General features: G+C 38.0%; 1 protein-coding gene across 1 annotated transcript; it reads right to left on the reverse strand.

Moving 5' to 3' along the window:
- On the reverse strand, positions 1–24,799 carry ube2v1 (ubiquitin-conjugating enzyme E2 variant 1). Its single transcript, XM_079844975.1, has 4 exons — positions 24,723–24,799; positions 18,121–18,269; positions 8,288–8,413; positions 1–1,417 (listed from the first exon to the last, which is right to left on the reverse strand). Exons 1-4 carry the CDS (start codon positions 24,742–24,744, stop codon positions 1,271–1,273), a joined length of 444 nt encoding a protein of 147 aa, XP_079701101.1. The 5' UTR covers positions 24,745–24,799; the 3' UTR covers positions 1–1,270.
- Positions 24,800–25,543: the final 744 nt, after the last annotated feature.

Genomic DNA, 25,543 nt, shown 5'->3' on the forward strand with positions numbered 1-25,543 from the left:
TGGCTGAATTATTGATTTTATTTCACACATTTGCAAAAACATAGTCGCGCTACCTCATATATGTGTGTGGGGGGATATGTGTCTCTTTTGCACTCTTGATATTTTAAAGTGTCACCCTTTCATTGCTGTGCACTTTATTTTGCACGGTGGCCAATTTGTAGTACCACCAAAAGATTTGTTCAAGTTTTCGTATTTTCTTATGTCTGTCATTTTTGACAGAGGAGTCAAGTGTGACGTTTGTGTGTGATGTCCATGATTTGTTTTTGTGCATCCACATAACTAATGTGACCAAATTCACCTAGAGTCATCCCATTCCAATGAAGCAAAAAAAAAACCCTACAATTTCAAGACGTAAATTTTGTCAAGTCATTTTTGACCGAAGAGGCCCAGAGGGTTAAAACCAAGAGTGCAATTTATCTTAATTCACAACGTTTCTATTTTTTCTATAACATATTGACCACAAAATTTATTCATAGTATTCATGGTGTCAAAGCTCTCAACAGCTCGATGGAACGAATCTTGTTAAAGTTGAAGTGTGTACTCTATTCAGCACCAAAATAATGTGTCAAAATAACCAGTCATCAACCCACAAATGCCGTCTAGTTTTCTCTGCATATGAAGCTAGGATAGAATATATCGTCAAATACAATTTGCACACTTCATCTTTGATGTTGTTAGACATGTTTCTATCATTGAGCTTCTGTTGTTATTTTGCACAAACCTTTAATAAACCCATGAAGTGACCTAAAGCTGAGAGCTTGAAGGAAGAAAGTAATGAGATTCAGCTTTAACCGGTCAGGCCAGAAACAGTCAAGACCGTTTCTGGTGCTATCATCACTAGAAAAAGATGAAAAAAAAGAGAGAAAAACTTAATATCCCCACCACACAGCATGTTACATGATAGCACAAATTCATGTTCACTTGCAGAACTATTCTCAAATGAGGGCACACAGATTACACTCAATAAGATCATTTGTTATTTTTACAATTTGCATGTATAACAAATAAACATTTAAAAAAAAAAAAGATTAGAATGATGTACAGTATTCTGCTGTGCACACCACTACATCCATGGATTCTGTCCAATGGGAGCTCCCGAGTTGGGACTGCTCATTGGTTGCTGCAGCACATGGGGAGTGGCCAGGAACAGGGAGGATTTCTCATGAGTCCGGAAAGAAAAAAGGAGGGGGAAAAAAAAAAAGAGGAGGAATGCTCAGCCTTGCGTGTGTGAATGTGTTCTGATGAAGGTAGAGAAGACGACGACAGAAGCTCAGTTGCTGTAGATCTGTCCTTCGGGAGGCTGCGGCAGCTTCATGTTTTCTTTGCACATCATGAGTCGTCGCAGCTCCTGCAGGACCACACGGATGCTGTAGGAATTCTGCCACTTGGCCAGTGAGGACACAGCTCGCATATCAACCTACGGCAACCAAAGACATTTACACAATGCATTAACCAGAACATAAAGAGAGACAGAATTTGGGAAAAGCTCTAAACATTTCTAGAAATGGCGTTTTTTTTTCCCAACTAGAAATTAGAGACCTGCGTGGGACAGATTTGTTCTGCAAAAATGTGCGTTACCTTCTCCCGCCCGCATTAAAGGAAACTATTTAATGGACTTACAGAAAATTTAACAAGTAGTTTAACATAAAAGCAAGCTTGTGTATGGTTTGGCATGGCAGAATGCGTGCAAAGTGCACTCTAGTGCTGGGCGGTATACCGGTTCATACCGAATACCGGCATTTATTTTTCACTATGATATGAATATTTATATTACCCCAATTACTGGTAAAAACACAGTGCAGCGACACTGTTTGAGAAGGGTCCCTTTTCACTGTTGGACTGTTGTGAGGACACAGATGAGATCGCATTACAGCTGAGAATTCAAACAACACGGAGCACGCTAGAGTTTAGATTCTCTGCCCGAGCCCGAGCCAGATATTTCCCAGTACTATCCTCGGGCCGGGCCCTTGATCAAGCATTTGTGTTTTTTTAGGGTGTACTCACACTAGGCACGATTGCCTTGTACCGTGCTCGAGCGCGATTGTCCCCCCTCCCCACTCCCCCGCTGGCCTGCACTCACATTGCACTTAACGTACCGGGCCGGAGCACGCTTAAGTCATTCACGATGCAACTTTTTGTTTTGAAGAAGACAGGAAGAAAAGCGCTTTCGCTAATAGACTGCCTAATACATTTATAATTTATGCCGCGCAGCGATTTTCACTTGATTGCACTGCACATATCAGAAGATTATTACGGAGGCAGCTGACTTTGACGGAGGAATTTGCAGCTTTACCCGCAAACTTCAATTCATGTTCATCAATAAGGTGAAAACCAGAACCATTATAAACCTAAATATTATTGAATTAATTGAAAAGTGTATCCAAGTAGTAATAGTTTGGTGTTTGCTGTTGTAATGTTGATAGTAGCGCGGAGCTGTTCCGTGCTCCAGCACGGTTAGCGCTCACACTGCATGCGAACCGCGCCCGAGTCCAACTGAACCGTGCTCTGGCCCACCTCTTCCAAGCGGGCCAGGGCCGGCTAATCGAGCCGCGCCCGAGCACGGTTCGGATCACTCACACTAGTCAAACGAACCGCGCTTTGGTGGTCAAACGCACTCGGGCACGGTTCAAACTGGCTAGTGTGAGTACACCCTTAATCATTACTTTATTAGCCTAATTGGGTGGGCAGAAAGCTATGCCATAATCAGAAATAATATTATATTAATAAATATATTATATATATATATATATATATATATATATATATATATATATATATATATATATATATATATATATATATATATATATATATATATATATATATATATATATATATATATTTGGCAAAGTAAGAACTAATACTACTACTACTAAGAAACAAACGTGTACAAAGTTGCACAAGTCAGGATTAGTCTAAAAATGCGTTTTAAACTCACAGCACATGGAGTGATGGAGAGTGCAGGACCGCTCTGAGACGCTGAGCTGCTCGCGTGAACAGTGCGCATTGCTTAACTAGCCTATTTCTTTTCGTTTCGAATTGTTTAGTTTAAAAGTGGACATTTCAAGCTTTCTATACACATATTTCTCATGTCTGCGAGCCTAGAGCCTGCGGAGTTTCGGTTTATTTATGAGACACGCTCCAGTTCATGTGCAATGAAAGTGACGCTCCCGCGCCTATTTGATTCTTATTTATTAAATCCAGGCAATTGGCTGACGAAACCTTGATTAAAATTAAGATACAATTTATACAAAACTAAATTCACTTTAAAGAAAGGCTTTCTACAAAACAAAATTTCATATTAAACAAAATATAATAACCACCAAAATCATTGCTGATCAACTCGCATCTTTGCACTTTTCATAATCAGATGAAATTTAAAAATAACATTATAATATTAAACATAAATATGAGACAAAATACATTGTTTAACGGCTACAACAAGTATAGTAGGCTACAGTACAGATAAATGTCATGTCTGAGCGGGAATTGAGCGAACGTCATTTTACCAGTGAGCGGTTCCTGAGTGGAGCAGGCCTGCATAGAGTGGATTATTGAGCTGACCGAGCGTCACACCGGTCCGCTTCACTCATTACTGGCTCGTTCTCGTCAGAACGCCCACGTATTAAAAAATGGTCGGATTTAAATCGGGCTCGGGCTCATAATTACAGTTACTGTGTCGGGTGTACTGGGCTTGATTTTTTGAGCCTAATCTAAGCTCTAGCGCACGCAAGAGAGCGGTTTCTGTACGTTACGCCACGATGAGTTTAACAACGCTCACCACGTGGATCATAGATCAGATACAGACCAGAGCGAACACATTTTTATGGACACATTTCATATCTTTAGTGCCCTAAACATGGACCAGCATACATGTGCAAATAAGGACACATACAGCCGTACGTCTGAATCTGATCATCAACGCAATGAGGCAATGTATTATTGTGATACACAGAAGACTGATGTAGAACGACAATTCAAAGAAGAATGGGTAAAAAAATAACTGACTTTATTCCTTCTGTGTTAAACGGACACGTGTGGTTTGTTCAGAGAAGATAAGAACACATTGTGGGGCTTTGCAAACCTGTATTAATTCTAGTGTGGAATTTTTCTGCAATATTCACTCATCATGACTAGGGCTGAACGATTTTGGAAAAAAATCTAATTGTAATTTTTTTAACCAATATTGCGATTTAATATGCGATTATTTTTTAAACTCTTTATCTTCTGTATTATTCAACAATACATTATTGTATAGTAATGGTGGAAATCTTTAATTGGTACCTCACAATCCGATTCCGATTCTGGGAGTCACGATCCGATTCCAAAACAATTCTTGAACTTTTTAATTTTTAAGTTTTTAATAAATTAATAAGATTAATATTAATAATTAATATGTTTTTTATTATGATATATGTAATTATAAGCTTTTTAAAATAACTACACATTATAACATTTTAATTAAAACAATTGCATGTTAATAATTTTAAATATATAAACTAATATAGCTGCAAAACATAAAGTAGTAAATCATAAAGAGAAACAAAAAAACATATTACAAGCAATGAACAAAGAGTGCTTTCAGTATTTAAGAGTGTCTGAACTGTGAGTGATTTTTCTCTTTCTCAGCTTTACGGTTTGATTATTAATCACATCATAGACAGCGGGAGACCTGCATTCACACTAATGCACAGATCTCTTGAAATATAAGATGTTTTTGCCCTGTCTGATTAATTCATTAAGACATTACTGATGGTGTTTACATTAATTTTGCGTCATAAAAGCATTTTGAGACGCGCACAGACGCGTGCTCGCAAGCACTCTTCACAATGCGCCGCGTGAGCATTTGAAATGGAAAGCCTTCTGTCAGTGAGTTTCTAACGACATGAATGAAGCCTTCGTTGAGCATTTGTAAGGAAAATACCGGCGGGCGAGAACACTGTAAGCGTGACATCAGTTTCTCACAGCGCTTATCCTGTGCAAAGAAGCCTGCGAATGTCATTGCAATTCGCGCCGTCAACCTTTCCGAACGTTATGAAATATTATTTTATGGTTTGTGCGTGATTGTGTGTGTGTGTGTGTGTGTGTGTGTGTGTGTGTGTGTGTGTGTGTGTGTGTGTGTGTGTGTGTGTGTGTGTGTGTGTGTGTGTGAGAGAGAGATATAATGGAAGCAATCAGAATACGGGTGTTTCTAAAACACACGTAGCGCCACCGCGCACCTGCAATTAAAATCTAAGCTCAGAATCGATCCAGAATCATTGGAGAGATGATAGTAGCCTATAGTATGAACAACACCATATTAGATAGATCAAACACAAATAGTTTTTTTTTCTTTTAGGCCAGGCATATGATAGGCTATGTGTAACATGCCAAGTTGATGCTTTTTCTGCAGACTTTACTCTCGCGTGTCACGTGACCAGACTGTAATCGCAGCCTTTGCGGTTAGGAAATCGCGTTATAGCATATCGCGATATTATCGCAAATGCAATTAATCGTTCAGCCCTAATCATGACAGTAAAATAGGGCATTGTAAGTTAATCTACTGCAGTATTTCCTCTCAATCAGTAAATTTGGTTAATACCCGGTCATGCACGGGGGAAAACAAATACCGTCATATACAGCGAAACTGGTATAATTTAGAAAAATACAGTGATTTAAAATTTTGCTCATACCGCCCAGCACTAGTGCACTCTAGTTCCTCTCAAACTTAAAAGCATCATAAAAAAATAAATCAATCGAGTGTCTAATCCAAATCCAAGTCTTCTGAAGAGACTCGAGTGCTTTATATGATGAACAGATTTACTGTAGTAAACGCGGACGTTTAATGCTAGCATGATGTGCTAAAACAACACGAGAGCGAGTAAATGCTGAACTAAACATTTTCAGTTTGAGAATAGACATTTTGACACGCTTTCTTGTGATTAGAGCTGTGATTGATTGCATTGATCATCTGAAACGCACACACACTCCTCAAAGTGAAAGCGCAAACATAATTTAAATCACCAGATCACACCTAGTTTTAGTAATATGATTATTCAAAGCATTTTAGATGGTTCGTTCTTATATGTATAGTGCACTAATAACAGGAGTGCGCGCGGATGAACATTTCAGTGACATTACTACATTAACTACTATATATAGTTTTATATATAGTGTAAAAAAACATCTTATTTTGGCTTAAAATATCACGATAACCATCTTATGTGAGTTTAGTATCACCAGGGCTCTACATAGCGACCATTTCGGGCGCATTTTCGCATAATACAATCGGAATAAAAACTACAACTGCCAAAGTGCATCAACACTGACTGAGCAACTGTCGGAAAAAAGGTCGGAAATTAACGGGGGCTTGGGGCAAAAATGGCACCAAAAATTAATTAATAAAAAATAATTAATTTAAAAAAAAAAAAAAAAAAAAAAGACAATACTGCCTATTTCGTGAAAACCAAAATTACACCAGAACTGTTGTGCATCTCCAAGCTGTTCGATTCAAATGAATTTGCATTTGAACAATTTAATGAATGACTCGCACATAGACAGTAGACCACCTACTGGCTGTTTTATTTTCATATTTATACTTTGCATGGACTTTTTATTTAAAATATAAATATTTTAACTAAGTTTAAGTTTAACGTGTACGTAGCCTATTTCTGAATTCAAAAACGTATATTTAAAACATTCATAAAACATTATTTACCCATGAGCTGCATTAAGTCTAAGTAAATGTGTCTAAACACCACTTCAGATAGAGCTGCTGTGCCACTTCTACAGTGCAAAGATTGATCTTTTGATGCTGATTTAATACAATTGGTAACAGTCTGGTTGTGTCTTATTGCTCTACTGAATTTATTGTTTAAATTAACATTTTAATCTATTTTAATTGAAGAGATTGACAAAAGATGATGCAAACACTTAAGATTAGAAAGCATTGTTCTTATTAGACATGTGCCGGTAAACGGTAATACGATATACCGCAATAATGAACATGCACAATATTGTTATCGTGGGCACTTCGAAATACCGTGAATAATTATTTATTATGAATTATTCCGATTTTTAGAATGAATTTTAAGAATACTTTACCCATCAACCGTTTAAAATGAAAAACACGTCAAAGAGGAACGTGCACTGATGTAAATAGACCGTGCATGAGCCGAGCACATGGCGGAATGAGGAGACACGTTGAAGTGCACATTCATTCTCTGACAGCAGAGGGCGCTGACGGAACAGCAGAAATGCAGCCGTTTCCCCAGTAATCACATAACCTAATACATAATACTTAAAGCTATTCATTTTCAAACTTGCATTTTATATTTTAATCCTGACTAAATGACATGCCCTAGATATTGTTTGAATATGTTCTGACTGTTGTTCAATCACACACTTTACAAGGCTCCAGTATTTAACATTAGTTCCTTCATTAACAAACTGACAATGAAAAATACTTCTAAAGCATGTATTAATCTTAGTTAAATGTACATTTCAGCATACCTATTGTTCTTTATAATTCTTTTGCACTTTAATCTGTTTTAAATATTTGTTTACTTTATACATTTTTGTGTATTGCTTTATTGTATTTAAATGTTTGGTTCTTTTGTTATAAGAAAGTGATTTAACCTGTTATAGTATGACAACACTTTTTTTGCAACTTATTTCAATATCGTGATAATACCGTATACCGTGATAAAAGCTTTAGCAATTAATCGCAACATGAAAATTTGATACCGGCACATGCCTAGTTCTTATTATGGTAAAAACGCCACTGTACATTCATTTAAAGGGACAAAGATTGTCCTGTAATGGGAAATTTATAATTGATCAGAAAGTGCTCCTAAATTTTTGACTGTGCTCCTATTCTTTTTTAATTAGGAGCACAAGTGTTCCTCAAGAAAAATGTTAGCGCGACAGGAGTGTATCATTACAACCCTATTATACAGACTGCCGAAAGTTACAGAAAAGAGAAGCTGCAATTTGCAGAAACAACTGGAATCCATGCAGCGAAGCATGGATTTGCAGCTACCATTTTGTGTGAGATATACGTAAAATCAATCCCTAGGTCAGTGGTTCCCAACCTTTTATCCATGAAGCCCCCAACATATCATATTTTGATATGTCCAACTCAAACAAATCACTGAATATTTTTTTTTAGAGAGTAGCAATTAAGAATTACACAATATGATAAATAAATAATGAAATGCATGAATTATAAAGGCCCCAATGAGAAATGCATGTGATAAGAGAAGCAGATGAGGAAGAACTGAAGTATTCAGTACTCAGTTGAACTTACCACGCCATTTGAGTTATGCACTCCATTCAAGTTGATCTTCGTCACAAAGCGAACAAAAGGGGGCGTTTCTGGATATCTTGGTCCACATTCTACTCTGAGGCTGTACATCCTGTTCTCATAGATAGTCTGCATGGATAAAACACATATACATCATTATAACAGGATTTCTGCAGGTAAAGGTAAAACTTTTTAAAGTAATGAAAGTTTAAGGAAACAAAATACATCAAAATGTTCTCTAAATGTTTAAGGAGAAACACATTGGGCCCGATTTTACCAGTCTGAGCTCATGGTCTGAAGCGCAGGTGCACTTAGGGCGTGTCCGAATCCACTTTTGCTAGTTTAACAAATACATGCGTGTTGCCACAATTGGTCAAATAATTAGCCAATTTCATTCTTCGTTACTGCAAATAGTTAATTCCGATACATGCAATAACTATCCATTATGACATGTAGGTACTTTTAACTTTAATGTACATGTGCACCGCCTATAGGCTCATATTACTAGCATGCCCTTTATATAACAAAAAATACTGCACTATTGACTTTAGAGCAGGTTTGTGTTGGTCAATGGCGCAGTTGTTTTCAGTTCCTCAAAATAGCAACGTGCCAACAATGCTCCTGAACACACCTGGTTTTCAGACCAGACGCCCATGGGCGAACTGATTTTGATATTGCCAGTTATTAGCTTGGGCGATATGGCCAAAAAATTATCTTGATAAAAAAAAAAAAGTCATATCAGTCAATGTCACTATAAAGGTCACATTTATATTCTTTCCAATTTAAATGCAGATTTTTGCTCCTAAGTGAAAGTTGTAGAAACCAGACTGTTAATTTTTTCTTAAAGGTCCCATGGCATGGCATTTTTCTATTATTTTATAGTGTTTCCTGAGGTGTACTTATATTGTTAGTATGATTTTTACATCATAAAATGTCATAATTTAGAAATAAAAGGCATTTTGTCTATACTGCTGTTTGCCCTGTGGCTGAATGCCCTGTTACAAGAGGCGTGTCTGCTGTGAGACTTCAGTAAAAACGCCCACTGTTGTGATTGGCTGACATCTTTGCATTTGAAATGAGCGGAGGGGGCGTGGTTTAACGAGGTCTACGACGCACAAGCTGCTGCCAGAGAGACGGATGGACCTGAGTTCACTTCTCATCAGTTCTCTCAGCATGTCTCAGTTCAGGGTGAACTGTTTTAGTTACAGCATATACTTCAGGTTATTAGTCTATTTCTAGTCGGAGGGATTGTCACTCATGTCAGAAAGTTAGTAACTTTAGTAAATTATGGATCAGCGCTGACTCGAGACGCGAACCGTTTAGAACGATTCAGTCCGATTTGGTGAACTGGTTCGGTTCACTAAAAAGAACCGATTCAAAAGAATGATTCGTTCGCGAACCGGACATCACGGAGACGGAGCGATTGCTAACAAAGTTATTTATAGTAACTACTGAGTTGTGAGAGCGCTGTCTGTCAGTGCGAGTTTATTGTGTTTGTATCTGAGAGTTCTGAATAAACACGAGTCCCAGTCACGCCGAGTCAGTCTTCATCATTTTTCTACCAACTTTGTAACACATGCAATGTACCATTACAGCGAGATGAACGAGTTAGTAAGTTTGATTAAAGCATTATTTCTAGATATGTTCCAATCATATGAAAAGCGTCAGTGACGCGCATTGAGTAACTTACACAGCGCAAACAAAGACACAACAGCAGTAATCGAATGTAATCCAGTTTATTGTGGGGAAAGCTGGCTAGCCTAGCCGGATACGCTCACGCTTACCCCCCTTCTGCTTAATCTAACGCCGCGTTTGGTGCCTCCGCTGTAGGCCAGATGCAGTACTGGGGGTCGGGGATGTTGAAGGCCGAGCTTTGGCGTGCGTGAGGTTTATCTCTAAAGATGTGGCTCTGCCGATGTTGAGCAGAAACTCCCGACTGTATGCACATTTAAGAACAGATAGACGCGACGAGGACGTACAAAAACACTGACTCACAAGATCGAAAACACCGTTCTGTCGGGAGAGAGAGAAGCCGCATTGTGTGCACGAATAATAAATAATTAGCTACACATAAGAAATCACTGATCACAGATCAGAAGGAACTGAAAAAAGACTTCTGTTTTCATTTGTACATCCAAACACTGAGAAACTGCCAGCGTTCACTCATTCACAAGCCACAAATATAACGTTTGCATGGGCGTGCCAGATTCTCTGGGCGGAGGAAAGGGAGGTAACCGTTCCTGCTTGGACGTCAAACCAGGAGATTTCAGGATTGGTTCGTCTGGCCTGTCATTTTCTCAAAGGCAGAGAAAGACAGCCAGAACTCGGTTTTACGCCGATCAACATTTCTATCCACTTGGGGACAATATTCAGGCAAGGGGAACTCATATTAATGTTGAAATACCTCATAAAATGAAAATTTCATGCCATGGGACCTTTAAAATAAATATTTTAAAGGGATAGTTCACCCAAAAATGAAAATTAGCCCATTATTTACTCACCCTCAAGTCATCCTAGGTGTATATGACATTCTTCTTTCAGACGAATACAATCAGATTTTTTTTTTTAAATGTTTAATATAATATATATAAATATAGATGGCTCTTCAAAGCTTTATAATGGCAGTGAATGTTGCTGTTTTTGAAGCCCATAAAAGTGCATCTATATCCATCAAAACTGCTCCACACACCTCCAAGGGTTAATAAAGGCCTTCTGAAGCAAAGTGATGCATTTGTGTAAAAAATTATCCATATTTAAAACTTTATAAAGTAAATGATCTAGCTTCCGGCCGATCACCTGAAGTGTAGCGCCTCAAAATGTAAGCAGTTCAAAATGCTTACGCGCCGTCTATCGCGCATAGCTGGTGTGCAATGTCGTCAGACGTAGCGCAAGCATTTTGAACTGCTTGCATTGAGGCGCTACACTTTTTCCTTAAAGGTCCCGTTTTTCGTGTTTTTTTGAAGCTTTGATTGTGTTTACAGTGTGCAATATAACATGTGTTCATGTTTCGCGTGTAAAAAAACACAGTATTTTTCACACAATTTACTTATCTGTATACTGCTGTTTTCACTGTCCTCAAAACGGCTTGAAAGATTTCCCTGTTCTATGAAGTCCCTCCTTCAGAAATACGTAACGAGTTCTGATTGTGCCAGCGGTTCCCGTGTTGTGATTCGACAGCAGCTTAGCACACGCAGAGCGCACGTTACCGGAAAGGTCACGCCTCTCACCATAACGGGGATGCATGCGCTCAATGATCTCTAAGTACAGCGTCCCTGGGAAAGCCAAACAAAGGTGACTTGACTCCGGGATGAAAATAACAGCGTCTCTACGACATGGCGACAAACAAACTATACGAACGCAACCGAACGCAACACTTCCTATTCTCCACGCGGGAGCAGCAAGACCACGCCCCCTTTTTCGCATGTTCTTGTGGGCGGAGGTTAGTCGACATACTGCTCTACTGACGTAATTAAAGCAGGAAATACCAGGATGTAGTCCTAACCAGCCGTTCGCTGTAGGCTTTGAAAGGGAACTTCTGTTAAATAAAATATCTCGCTTGGCATTGAACTTTGAGCTTTATAATTTTACAGGTATTATATATGCTCTAACAGCAACATTACACACTAACTAAAGTTTGAAAAATGGGATCACGAAGAACAGGACCTTTAAGTTGAACACTGAATACTAAGTTGAATGTTTCTAGACATGAAACAGGTTTGTGTTGCCTGACTTTGGCATATATCTTCGGCAAAGTCTGCAGTGCAGTCTGCAGTATTAGTAATATTACATGGTTTGTTTTAGAAATGCACATTTGACAGTGAGTTGATGGTAGTACTAGCTTGAGTTATGAAGATGTAAATTTATGTTCATTAACAAAAACAGACTTCCGTAAAAATTTTAAACAACCTCATTTTTATATGATAAAATTTTAATTATATGAGTTTTATTCAAATTAACCATTGGTCTTCCATAGTATCATACATTTAGATCATGATAACCACAGTTAAAAGCATGCATATAGCTCTTCACGACCTTGGTAAAAATGTATCTATATGGTTTCTATGGTATTTGTATGAAAAACAGTAGCCTAAAAACATTTAGTATAAAAATGCATGAATTCTATAGCTAAATATGTATGATAGGGCCTAAAGAGTTGTATTAGAAACACTTCAAGAGTCTGAAAATGCAACTTCCAACAGATATCCATTACTTTTTAATTCATTTTAATAAAATATGAAGCCTTGTGAAATTGATCAAAATTAATTGAGAATTATCTGTCTGCTTAAGTCAAAGGGAAGCTTTCATAACTTGTCCATGTTTTAAGTATAAACTACATTTTATATTTGCATCTCAAGTAAATTTATTTTGATTTAAGGAATACTGAGAAAGATTTTACATTTTACGCCATGACATTGAAGACTTTAAAGACCGGCAGAACCTCTGATTTACTCCCATATTTAAGAACACATTGTTGAAACTCATCAACAGGTCAAAGATGTTGTTAAATAATACATAACATTTTGGTTTGTTTTTCACCAAACCCCTAGTGTTAACCCCCAGAACACTTGGAATAAATGGCACGTGTCCCATGGGATCATTCTGTGATACTTTTTTAAAAAGCTTGATGCTGGTCGCTATTCACTGCCATTATATGGACGAGCGCGAGTGGGACCTTTTGTGAAAAAAGTTTACTTCATAAAAGAAGTAAATGATGACATCATTTTAGGGTGAACCATCCCTATAAAGGACAAAGGAGACACACCCCTTTTAAACGAAGTGTTCAAACCAGACAGTCAACAAAACAGGGTAGAAAAATTGCTATTTATTTCTAATTTATGACTGCTTTTGATGTAAAAATCTTATCAACATTATAAGTGGACTTCAGAAAATATATAAAAAAAAAAAAGTTGAATTCATGACCCCTTTTAATATTAAATTCTTGTAAATAAACATTTGCAATCATACTAATCTTCGAGAAAAACTGCAATCTTGCATTTTGCATCAAGAATTTTGGGTGTGCACTCCTACATCACATGGACTTTGAAGGCGTGTTTGGTTTTTGCAAAATAAGTGACATACTCGATTAGGGGAGGGCGATATGACCTAGAGCTGAACAATTAATTGCATTTGCGATAATATCATATGATATGATAAAACACGATTTTTTCAAGCCGCGCTTTGTGAAGAGCCTTCGTGCATGCGACGGTGCGTGTCTCAAAATGCTTTTATTAAGGTTATTTTTAAAAATCACCTGTTTTTAAACCGCAGTATTTAAAAACGCATGCAAGCAATAAGCTTTCGTGACTGCATAGTACAGCAACGTCTCACAAGCGTAACCACGATAGAGACGATAGTCCAAAATCTCTACCAGTTGACAAATTTCTAACGGAATATCGCCCGCCACTATACTCAATGTAAGCTTGCAGCAATTAAGATATTATCATAGACAATATATACTATATTGCGAAAAGTATTGGAACACCCCTCCAAATCATTGAATTCAAGTGTTCAATCACTTCCATGGCCACAGGTGTATAAAATCAAACACTAGGCTTGCAGATGCTTCAACAAACATTTGTGAAAGAATCTCAGTAGCTCTGTGAATTCAAGCGTGGCAGATTTAGTCACACAAATAGTACAAGTGGCTTGTGAAGAAACAAAGACTGGCTGTATGACACTTGAAGCAGAATTTCGCTGTGGAGATCGCTAAACTCCAGCGCACATTTGTTTTCAGATCATCAGCACTTTAGAGGGAGCGCGTGCACAGAGTTGCCAGATTGCACAGATTAAGTAAAACACTGGAAAGAAAGTATATCCTTTTAAGGGGAAAAGCTCTATTTGGGGGATTTAAGCTCTTCACATCTGGAACCCAGAAGCATGACTGCTAGTGGTGGCTTGTTACCAATGCAAGATAATGCAAATCCCAAAGAAAAAACAACTCTTCCCTGTCACCGTCCCGCTGGCGGGACACCTGGCACTCTTTTTGATCGGCTTTTTTTTGTATCATATATTTGAGTAATTATCATAAATTAGGGATCATTCGAAAGCTTACGAACTCAAAATTCATCCTGTGAAAACCGTTTTGAAATTGGACATTGCGTTACCATGGAAACGATACTTTAAATTATTCTAGCGGGCTCCTCCCCTAGTGGGCATCGTCATGTTTTATTTTACAACATTTATTTTAACTACTTTATAATAAAAATCTTTTCTAATCTTGACGAAACACATATCGTCGGAAAGGTCTGAGTCTCAGGGTTCCATATTTGGTGACCATTTTGTGATGGAAGGGATATTTGGACAGAAATTTACAGAAAAATGCATCAAAAAAACAATCAATGGAATATGTGTGACACCCGGTGGCTATTTGTGGTACAGCGCCTAAACAAAATCTCATGGGAACTTAAATTTTTGTGATATCAACTTCAAATTTGGAACACAACTTGGTTAGACATATGGCTTTGATTTTATAGTAATTTTAGATTAAAACATTTTTGTAAAATATATATTTTATATAAAATAAAAATATTTAGTAAAGTATTTTTTATTTACAGTAAATTTAAATTTCCATAACTTTTTCATACTTTCATATTTTGAATTGTGTTCACTTCAGCAATAATCTGCCGAGTGTCTGCTTGAAAACAAGAGTTTTAAAACTTAGGTCTATATTCCAAAGCATTCTTGAATTACAGCCCTTTAAGTTTGGATAGTGCATTTTCATGTGTATTCTCAAAAAGGGGGGTGACAGGTAAGGGGTTAAAGGATTTGTAATCAAGCGAGAGAAGCAGATATCGTTATCGTGATTAAAACATGATTAATCGTGCAGCGCAAGCATGCTGAGGCACACAGAGCGCAGAAGTCACCAACTTTCTGTCAATGGCTAAAGACCTCCAAACTTCATGTGGCCTTCATATTAGCTCAAGAACAGTGCGTAGAGAGCTTCATGGAATGGGTTTCCATGGCCGAGCAGTAGGGCTGTGCAATTAATCGAATTTCGATTTCGATTTCGATTTTGCCTCCCAACGATCACCAAAATAGTACAATCGAGAAAAAACGATTATTTTGCCATGTTCAGTTTTGCAAGAACACTCTTATTTTGTCTTGCGTTCTGAATGAAACGCGCACGCGCACATCCGCCCCTCCTGAAGCCACAAACTCTCTCAGTTCGTGAGTCTCGTGTGCATATCATTCTGGAATGTAAAAACTCGGCGCGAGTAAAGATGGCAGAAGGAGGGCAGTTACAGCAGCGTTTGGTGAGCAAAAAAGGCAAAACCAACTCCGTTGTCTGGGAACAGTTTGGCTTTGAGGAATCAGACGACCAGCAGAAACATGCTGCAAGATTTGCTACATGGTAGTGGCTGCAACGCAAGGGAACATCACGAATTTGTTTAACCACTTGAAAATTAAACAGAGTGACCTATGACAATCTAATAAAGAAACAAAAACTGACGAGAGCAGGGATGCCGTGTAAACGTCCTTTTTTCCCTTCATATTTTTCAAATAATTCTCTCTTTGTAAACTTTGTTCAATGCATGCGAGTGCTGCCATTTCGCCGTCTTCACCCAGGTTTAGTGCCAGAAGACGCGAATGAGAAGACGCGCGCGCTATGAGAAAATGTGCGTCTCACAGCGCGCAAATATTGAGTTCTCTTTCAAGTCTTGCTCTTGAACGGACAAACTCACACAAAACGTATGTCAACATGTCCATCTTGATGAGTATCCTAGCAGACATAGTCTGAATATGCCTTAAGTGAACTTTATACAGTCGAGAAAGACGACGCATATCCGAGCTTTAGGTATTAAAGGGGCAGTATCATTAGGTATTAAAGGGGCAGTATCATTATGTCTTAAAGGGGCAGTAGCCTTTACTGCTGTCTGTTTAATGTCAAACAACAAAAGACAAGGACATCACTCACCGCTCTTGATTGAATAGCTTTTGTAAGTTTAATAGGATTAATCTTTAATTTATGCACTTAAATATGCAATGTTATTGTACATTTGATACATTTCTGTACCTGAAAACTAATGTTAGACATACCTGAAAAGCATATCTAGCCGAACCATATTGTTGATCTTATTTATTTGTGGTTATCATTTTTATGTGAATACTTTTATACTTTGATTTGAATATATGTTATATTATTTATTTTAATAGTTCAAAAAGTACAACAAATGTTACAATTTCAATTGAATTGTTGAAAGGTGTATTTTTAATAAATGCAACACATTCCCAAAGTCATGTGAAATAATCGTGTTACATAATCGTGATTTCAATATTGACCAAAATAATCGTGATTATGATTTTTTCCATAATCGAGCAGCCCTACCGAGCAGCTCATCCAAGCCTTACATCAAGTGCAATGTAAAGCGTGGGATGCAGTGGTGTAAAGCACGCCACCACTGGACTCTAGAGCAGTGGAGACGTGTTCTCTGGAGTGACCAACCACGCTTCTGTCTGCCAATCCCATGGATGAGTCTGGGTTTGGCGGTTGCCAGGAGAACGGTACTTGCCTGACTGCATTGTGCCAAGTGTAAAGTTTGGTGGAGGAGGGGTTGTTTTTCAGGGGTTGGGCTTGGCCCCCTTTGTTCCAGTGAAAGGAACTCAATGCTTCAACATAAGACATTTTTTACAATTTTCATGCTCCCAACTTTGTGGGAACAGTTTGGGGACAGCCCCTTCCTGTTCCAACCAAGCGACAACCTCACGCAGTTTCTCTTGAAGCCAATACGGAAGTGCCTTAAACTGCAATTCATCGACTGGCCACTAGGGACAGGCTCCAGAAGGGAGCAGAATCTCATTGAGCCCCATGTTAAAATGGCCAATTTTACAGCAGAATAAAACATGTTTAGAGCCTGGTACAAATTGTGGTTTTGGTCTATACGGCTAATTTAGCCCTTCATGACAACTGTGAGGGGGGTGAATTTTTTTTATAACTCATTCGTTTACATTATATAAAGCCTTAAAGTTCTGCATAATTAAGGGCGTGGCCACTTCGAGTGACAGGTGGATAGCCATTTATCTGGTGTCTGTTAGTCATCGCGTCACTCAAGCTCCGCCCACGTCCCGCCTTTTTGCCCATTTTCTGTTATCCGGGAGTGACGCGCTGCCAAGATGGCAACGGCCAGCTCGTCCATACTTTGCTCTTCATAACGGCTCATCAGAATCCTATGGGTGACGTCACGGACACTACGTCCATATTTCTTTACAGTCTATGGTTCCAACATGACTGCACACCAGTGCACAAAGCAAGGTCCATAAAGACATGGATGAGTGAGTTTGGTGTGGAGGAACTTGACTGGCCTGCACAGGTTCCTGAACTCAACCCAATAGAACACCTTTAGGATGAATTAGAGCGGAGACTGCGAGCCAGGCCTTCTGGTCCAACATCAGTGCCTGACCTCACAAATGCGCTTCTAGAAGAATGGTCAAACATTTTCATAAACACACTCCTAAACCTTGTGGAAAGCTTTCCCAGAAGAGTTTAAGCTGTTATAGCTGCAAAGGGTGGGCCAACTCAATACTAAACCCTACGGATTAAGAATGGGATGTCAATAAAGTTCATGTGCATGTTAAGGCCCCAAAACTTTTGGCAATATAGTGTATACCGCACACCCCTACATACAAGAGTAGCAATATGCCTTTTTTCCCCCTATTGTTATTGGCATATTTGGTTCTTTTCAGAGTCATACAGAGTGCATTTTCTAATAGAATAAACACTAACCTCTTGTTTTTCTGAGTAGGAAGATGTGAAATGATAAAAATATGACAGCCTTATTCATGCACAAGAATATGCATCTAAACATTTTAATTCAATAGAGCAAGCTAGTAGAACTGACCCTTGGGGGTCCGATGATCATTCCTCTCCAGCGTGTGAGGGTCATGTCCTCATCGTCTTCCAGACCCCAGCTCACGGTCCCATCTCCAACACCCTTCTGACCCTCCTCGAGCTCCTCCAGCAGCCGGAAGTTACGGGGGACTTTCACGCCTGTGAAAACACACACCAATAACATGAACAAACATCTGCTGCTGAAATAATGTTCAAAACAGATACTGCAGGGGAAACTGCTTGCTGATTTAGAAGTTCTCGGAGTCAATATTTCACAAATGGCTAGAAATGTAATTTCTAGAGTTTTAAATGAAATAGGCCTGGTTTCACAGACAGGGCTTAGAATAAGCCAGGTTAAGCCTGAGTTAAAGGACATTTAACTCTTTCCCAGCAAAACACAGATATTTCAGTGTTTTCACTGTTATGCATGTCCTAAAAGAGTACAGAATCTCCTGATCAAAACACAGACGAAGAAGCAGAAACAAGCGATATCATAAGCAAATCATTGACATTAAACAGCATCTAAATCAAAACTGCCCAGGACGGGCTATTGGACTGTGAAGTTTTGATGGACTCGATCGACTTCATCTGCGTTTTGATCATCGTACTAAATCAGTCTTTGACTAAAATGTGATTCTCAGATTTTTGCTTAAAACGTTGCTTTTTTATGAAACTCGCATGAATGATTTGTTTTAGTTAAAAAGCAAAGGCTCGGTTATTTAATTTGATATATTGCATGTTCAGATATTCATACAACATAATATTCTGGGGGACATGAAATTGTGAAAATGATCATAAACACTGCTGATGGCTGACAAATTTTTTTTTTTACGCTGATGGGGAAAGAGTTAAAGGTGCAGTGTGTAGTATTTATGAGGATCTATTGACAGAAATGCAATATAATATACAACATTTGTTACTGTATTTGTTCATCTTTGTGAATGTTAGTTAATACAAATACAGCTGTTCATGTTACTTCACAGTGCATTAATGTTAACAAGATTTTAATAATGTATTAGTAAAATGATGAAATTAACAATAACAAAGATGAACTAATAAAGAGCTGGACTTGTAAAGCATTTATTTATGTTAACTAATGAACCTTATTGTAAAGTGTTACTGAAAATTTGGGTATTCCAGAAAGCAAGGTTATCTTACCATCAAACATACACTGAACTATCGGTTGATTAACCCAAACCTGTTTTTGCTGGTTCCAAAAACACGCATCCGGGAGTAAGTTAAGAAAACTCAGAGTATGTTCATGGTTAACACAAGACATTCTCAACAGAGCGACAAATCACCAATGGAAACAGACAATAAGAAAAAGCATGCCATACTACTTTTTTTGATTTTGTTTAATGGTGATTTACATACAGTCAGCGCAAACCCTCTTTTGGCATTAAATAACTACTGTCAGGATTAACTAAAGACACGCAGTGATAAATTAGCGCTGAAAAGGCGTGGGCAGGGTTATTTCTGCGGCTGATCTTATTGTATTATGCATTTGTAGGAGTTTCCCTTTCAGACGAGTGTATTTATGGGAGGAGAGTATTTAAATGAATCATGCACAGTGATTTACTAAGGTTTGGGCTCGTCAATTTACTGTGGTGTTTGCACCATTATTTACCGCCCAAGCACGTCTTAAACCAGATGCTAACTGGTGTGTCATCAGTAGATCACGCGCTGAACTTTCCATTCCAATCTGCGCTTCTATGGAATTGTGCTCTCACGCAAATGTGCCCTGTTTAGTAAATCTGGTCCATAGTGCATATCGCCACCTATTTGGTGGTTGTGCAATCATTTTTCAATCTTTTCATTTAATAATCTTTAATCACTGTGAATACACTCTGTTTGAAGCTTATTGTATAATAAAAAGACAGACTGATTGAACTAAATAGCCTAACAGTCTGTGCTCGCAAAGATAACATGGCTGTAAAAGTATATTTTTATTTGTTTAGTCATATTGCCTCCACATTGCATGAAAGGTAAGATACATATAGAAATACATTATAGCAGAGAAAACATCACAGATATATTCTAAGATCTGTCAGGGCAAGTTGTTTTCAGTTAAGACATCCCAAACATGCATTTTAGTCTTTGAAACCAAGTCAGCCAATGCAAAATATAATTCCCAATTCTTAAAGGGTTAGTTCACCCAAAAATGAAAATTAGCCCATGATTTACTCTCCCTGAAGTCATCCTAGGTTTACATGACATTCTTCTTTCAGACGCACACAATCAGAGTTATGTTAAAAATGTCCTGGCTAAGTCCATAAAAGGGCATCTGCCCGTCATATAACTGCTCCACACTCAGACGACGACACTTTGGTGCAAGACAAATATCCATATTTAAAACTTAATAGACTAAAATAACTAGCTTCTGGCGGTCAGCGGTATGCAAGCCGATTTACAGCAAAAGAGTAACCCTTGACACTTGACGCATGCGTATTGACAGAGGATAGAGCAAAACAAAACACTGGTCATAAATTAGAGTCTAAAATGAGAATTTTTTAAAGAGAAATGGCAAAGGATTTCAATATAAGAGAAGGGGGGCTTGATTTTTTTGCCTAGCCCCATCCACAAGAGGTGCCAAAGCGTTTAATGCTCATGTACGTCGCAAGTCGACTCATGCGGACTGCCGGAAGCTAGTTATTTTAGTCTATACAGTTTTAAATATGGATATTGTTCTTACACAAACACCTCGCTTCAGAAGGCCTTTATTAACACCCGGAGGCGTGTGGAGCAGTTATATGATGGATAGTAGGGGTGTCGAAATTAATAGTTTCTACGATGCAGACAAGGACGATTCGGTATCAGTTCAATAATAAACTATAACCAATTATAATGTACTGATTCTTTTCTGACGTCATTTATCACACACACACACGTGCTTTGTCGCGGTAGCTGACTTCAGTTATCTGATTTAGTGTTTCGGTAGTGTGTGCGTTAGCTTGATGAAGAGATGCGTGCTTCAGTAGCACTGTCAAATCGGGCTATAACATGGCATATAGCCCAAAACACACTCACACGTAATTTTTTTTTTTTTTTTTAGCATTGTTACAGTAAGTAGTAACAATGCCAAAAAATGTACACATGTGGTTTTTTAAAATTTACACTTGTGGTTTCAACAACCAGATGTATTTAGTCTTTAGTTTTGACTGTAATGCAGCCCAGACCACCTCCTGAAGTGGCTTTTAGTATTTTGTGTATTTGTTCTAAATGCTCCTGTTGTGTTATGTCGTCTGTGCCCAGACTTGTTTTGTTTGATACATTCAAGAAGCGCGTTTTCTTTGAACAGGTAAAATTAAAGGTTCAGACAAAATTGTATATATGAGGATGCAGTGCATCACCAATGCATTGTGATGTATCGTGATATCAAATTGAACCGAATCGATGGCATGATAATCGTAATCGAACCAAACCGTGAGACCAGTGTAGGTTCACACCCCTTATCAGTGATGGTAATAATGGCGTTACTAAGGGAATATTTTTTTTCCATAACGAGTAATCAAATGAATTACTGTTTCTCCCGTTACAACGGCGTTAGCATTACTGAGAAGAAAAAAACGCGGCGTTGCTATAATTGAGCTCACTGAAGCGGTTTTCTTCCGAACAGGCTCTCTGTCAGTCGGACCTGCAACGTTTTTCTTTCTCTTGTTGGTGTATGTGTGTGCGCGTCGGCCTGCATGCCATGCGTGTTGGGGGGTGGATGGGGTTGTACACATAACTGATGATGATGATTGGTGGGTGGGAGACAAGGTTGAGGATGATAGGTTGAGTTCACACACACGCTTATGCACAGTCACACACACCAAGTCCAGTGACTCAAAGGTAGCTTTCGCAAACTGGAAGTATAAGCGCTACTTTTCCCTCGTTGAGGTGAAAGGTAAAAATGTTTATGTAACGTGCAACTTATGCCCAGGAAGAAAGAGTCTCTCCACGGCGGTGGCAAGTAATTCTAATCTAATGAAGCGTGTCACATCACATGCCGCCACAACATGAGTGGCTAAAAACCCAGGTGATAACGTGTACAATGTTTTATAATTTATTCTATTTAGTGTCCAATTCATTCATTTAACATATTTAATATTGGGGGCATCCAAGTTTTGAAAAAAAAAAAAAAAGTAACTCAGTAGTTACTTTCCCTGGTAATTAGTTACTTTTATGATGATGTAACTCAGTTACTATTTGTAACTATAACTAATTACTTTTTTAAAGTAACGTGCCCAACACTGCCCCTAATGGATAGATGCACCTTTATGGACTTCAAACATGACCCAACAAGTCATTCCCATTATAAAGCTTGGAAGAGCCAGGACATTTTTAATATAACTCTGATTGTATTCGTCCGAAAGAAGAATGTCATATACACCTAGGATGACTTGAGGGAGAGTAAATCATGGGCTAATTTTCATATTTGGGTGAACTAACCTAACCCTTTAAAGTCAGTGAGTCTGATTTCCTGAGGGTGAGCTTAAAGAATAGCCTGCTTTTGACTAACAAACACTGGATTACGAAAAAAGACTCAGTTGAGCATGACACCAATAATGAAACCAGGAAGGGCAGTCCCAAGCACTTTTATTTTGTGATATTAGTGATTAAACTGGATTGCAAACTAGTATTGTTACCATTGTAATACATCTAGAGAGGATTGGTGAGGACTAGGTGGTACTTGGATGATCAGATTTAGAACGGACTTCAGCAGCAAAATATCCCCAAGAGTGCAACAGTGGCATCCGCTATTGTAGATTTAGGGCCGGTTCACACAGAACGCGTTTTTGCTGTTAAAAAAAAAGGTGAGACGAAGGTCAGTGGAACGAAAAAAGTGCAAAGTCTTAGGATGCGTTTTTTAAAGAACTTATTTTAACTTGAGAGACGCGTTTCTAAAATGCTGTGTCATGCATGAGACGCTGCAAAAGAGGCGAGCACAACAGTTAAAGACGTCCATTTAGCACATGTTTACATAGAAAAACAATGGAAAAGTTGCGCAGAGGAATGGAAAAACTCGTTCTGTGTGTACGGCCCCTTAGGAAGCATTTTTCCTATTTATTTTCCCCATAGGGATGTAAAAAAAACTGCTTGAGAAAAAGCTATGAGCCACGATGAACCAAAGCAAACAGAACCAAAACACTACAAACTTTGATTTTAAGACTAAATGTATTTGAGAAATCAGACAAAAACAAAGGAACAGTTCTATGTACTTTACACTGCTTTAGTGAGGGAAAAGGCTACAATCTCGTGAAGCCATGCAAATGACAATCATAACATAAATCATATCATAGAAAATGATAGGACTATAAAACTATTGATCAAGTAGATATGTTGAATGTGTATATAGAAACAATGCTTTATGTTGATAGTAACATATATGGGTTGTTGACATGACATGGCATTTTCACTGTCACAAGATAAAAATTAATATAATTCATCATTTAAAATGCAGTACGTTTAAACATGTGGTGTGACTATCTCAAGCATGGTACAAAAATGAACAACTTTTATGAATAAATAAAAAAGCATACAAATGTTAATAAATACCTCTATAAATAATTTTACAAATGTCTATTTTAGTAAATTACTTTTTTTTTCCTCCAAATATTTCTCAACGCGTAGGAACTTGATACATGTTGTAATTTTGCCATGACTAGCACTCTAGTGCCCAAGTGTAGAGCAGTTTGTCCGTTTAGGGCCACTGTAGAAAAATGGTGGTGCAAAATGGTGACTTCACTGTAAGGGACCCATGGTGTGTGTGTAGATAGAAATGCCTAATTTTAAGGTAATAAATGTTATGTAAAGTACACTCTGAAAACATAGTTATGTATATGATATTGCATTTATGTCAATAGATCCTGATAAATATTACACACTGCACCTTTAAATTCTATAACACATTAACAAACCTGTTGTATAGACATTAAAAATATGATATAGGCTAATGCTCATCAGATAATTAATGTTAGATATTTTGTTTAAAGTGATGTTATGAAGAGCTAGGTTTTCGATGTTGGTTTCCCTGGGTCTGTAAAGATCACAGAAGTCGATGGCTGTGCCTCAAATTAGCGAACTGCCTCCCTATACAGCACTTTGGTAAACATATTCTTAAACCTAACGAGCTGCCAAGTGCCAACCTAGAAAGCACTAATAAAACATCAGTGAAGTTCAACTGTCTCTAGACGCGTCTATGATACGCAGAAATGCAGTCTAGCAAGGCAGCTCAGCAGGTTGAGACACAGCCCGTGTATTGTGTTGTTTCTCTATCATGACGCTGCAGTTGAATTAGCTACACGGCTAACCAACAGGATAGGCAGATTACGTTAAAACGTTGTCGTACTTTCCCCCATACACATTAAGAACCATGTATATGAACCTTAAACTATTTAAAACTGACTCAAACACAAACTCAATCGACGTTAAACGAGACAAATGCCACGGATTTGACAGGCTAATGCTGTGCAAACACACCCACATGAATGCCGAGACCCTAAACACAGCAACACGAGTGAATACTTCAATGAAAGTATACTTTTTCCGCGTTTTACCATATCATAACACTTGTTGTGCATACTAAAGAAAGAAATAATCTAATACAATAGCAGTTTTTCATAAATTTACCTGATCCGGCGGCGGCCGCCATCTTGTTGCTCAGCAGCGGGGACGCGCGCCAACAGTGAACAATCGCCTCATGAATTATGCATGTGAATAATCACCGAACCTGGATATTTAAGTTCGCTCTGCTGCGTTTTTTACTCATCATATCCTCCTGAATCTGCTCTGTAATAAAGTTAGTAAATGTACTATAGTAAATTTAGTACATTTCAATTTGTAGAAATAATTGCTGATGCCCTTTACGAAAATGAACCATGGTTTTAGATAAAACCAAAAAAACATGGTTATTGTAGTTAAATCATGGTAACCACAAATTAACCATGGTTTTGCTACTCTAACCATAGTTTAACCATGGTATTTGTGGTAAAACTGTGGTTATATAAATGGTAATCAATTAGCCAAAAAAACATGGTTAGGCCTACTACACTGTTACTATAATAAAACCATGGTTATTTTACATAAGCACTAGTTTTTGTTTGAAAGATTTGCTGATGTTATCTAGCACAATGCATATATTTATTTGGTAAAGCGTTTGAAATTCAAGAGTAAAATTAATGAAAACAATATGCCCAATATGCCCAAAATATTTAATTTTAGGTTTATTGTTTTTAATGTCACTAAAATCCAATTTAGACAATGTTGATCTTTTAGTTTAAGGTCTCTTTTTGGTCTGTCAAGATCTTTCTTCAAAATCAGAACCAGTGTTGGGGAAAGTTCCTTTGAAAAGTAATGCATATTACAATATTGCGGTACAAAAAGGACTGGACTGCTGCTGAGTGGTCCAAAATTATGTTCTCTGATGAAAGTAAATTTTGCATTTCCTTTGG

Source organism: Gobio gobio (assembly GCF_949357685.1).
Source record: "Gobio gobio genome assembly, chromosome: 19".
Classification (NCBI taxonomy): domain Eukaryota; kingdom Metazoa; phylum Chordata; class Actinopteri; order Cypriniformes; family Gobionidae; genus Gobio; species Gobio gobio.

Coding starts and splice junctions, on each gene's coding strand:
- ube2v1 (XM_079844975.1), bottom strand. CDS start 24,744: ATGGCGGCCGCCGCCGGATCAG. Junction 18,270..24,722: donor GGCGGCCGCCGCCGGATCAG/GTAAATTTATGA, acceptor GTGTTTTCACAG/GCGTGAAAGTCCCCCGTAAC. Junction 1,418..8,287: donor TGCATAACTCAAATGGCGTG/GTAAGTTCAACT, acceptor TGGTTGCCGTAG/GTTGATATGCGAGCTGTGTC.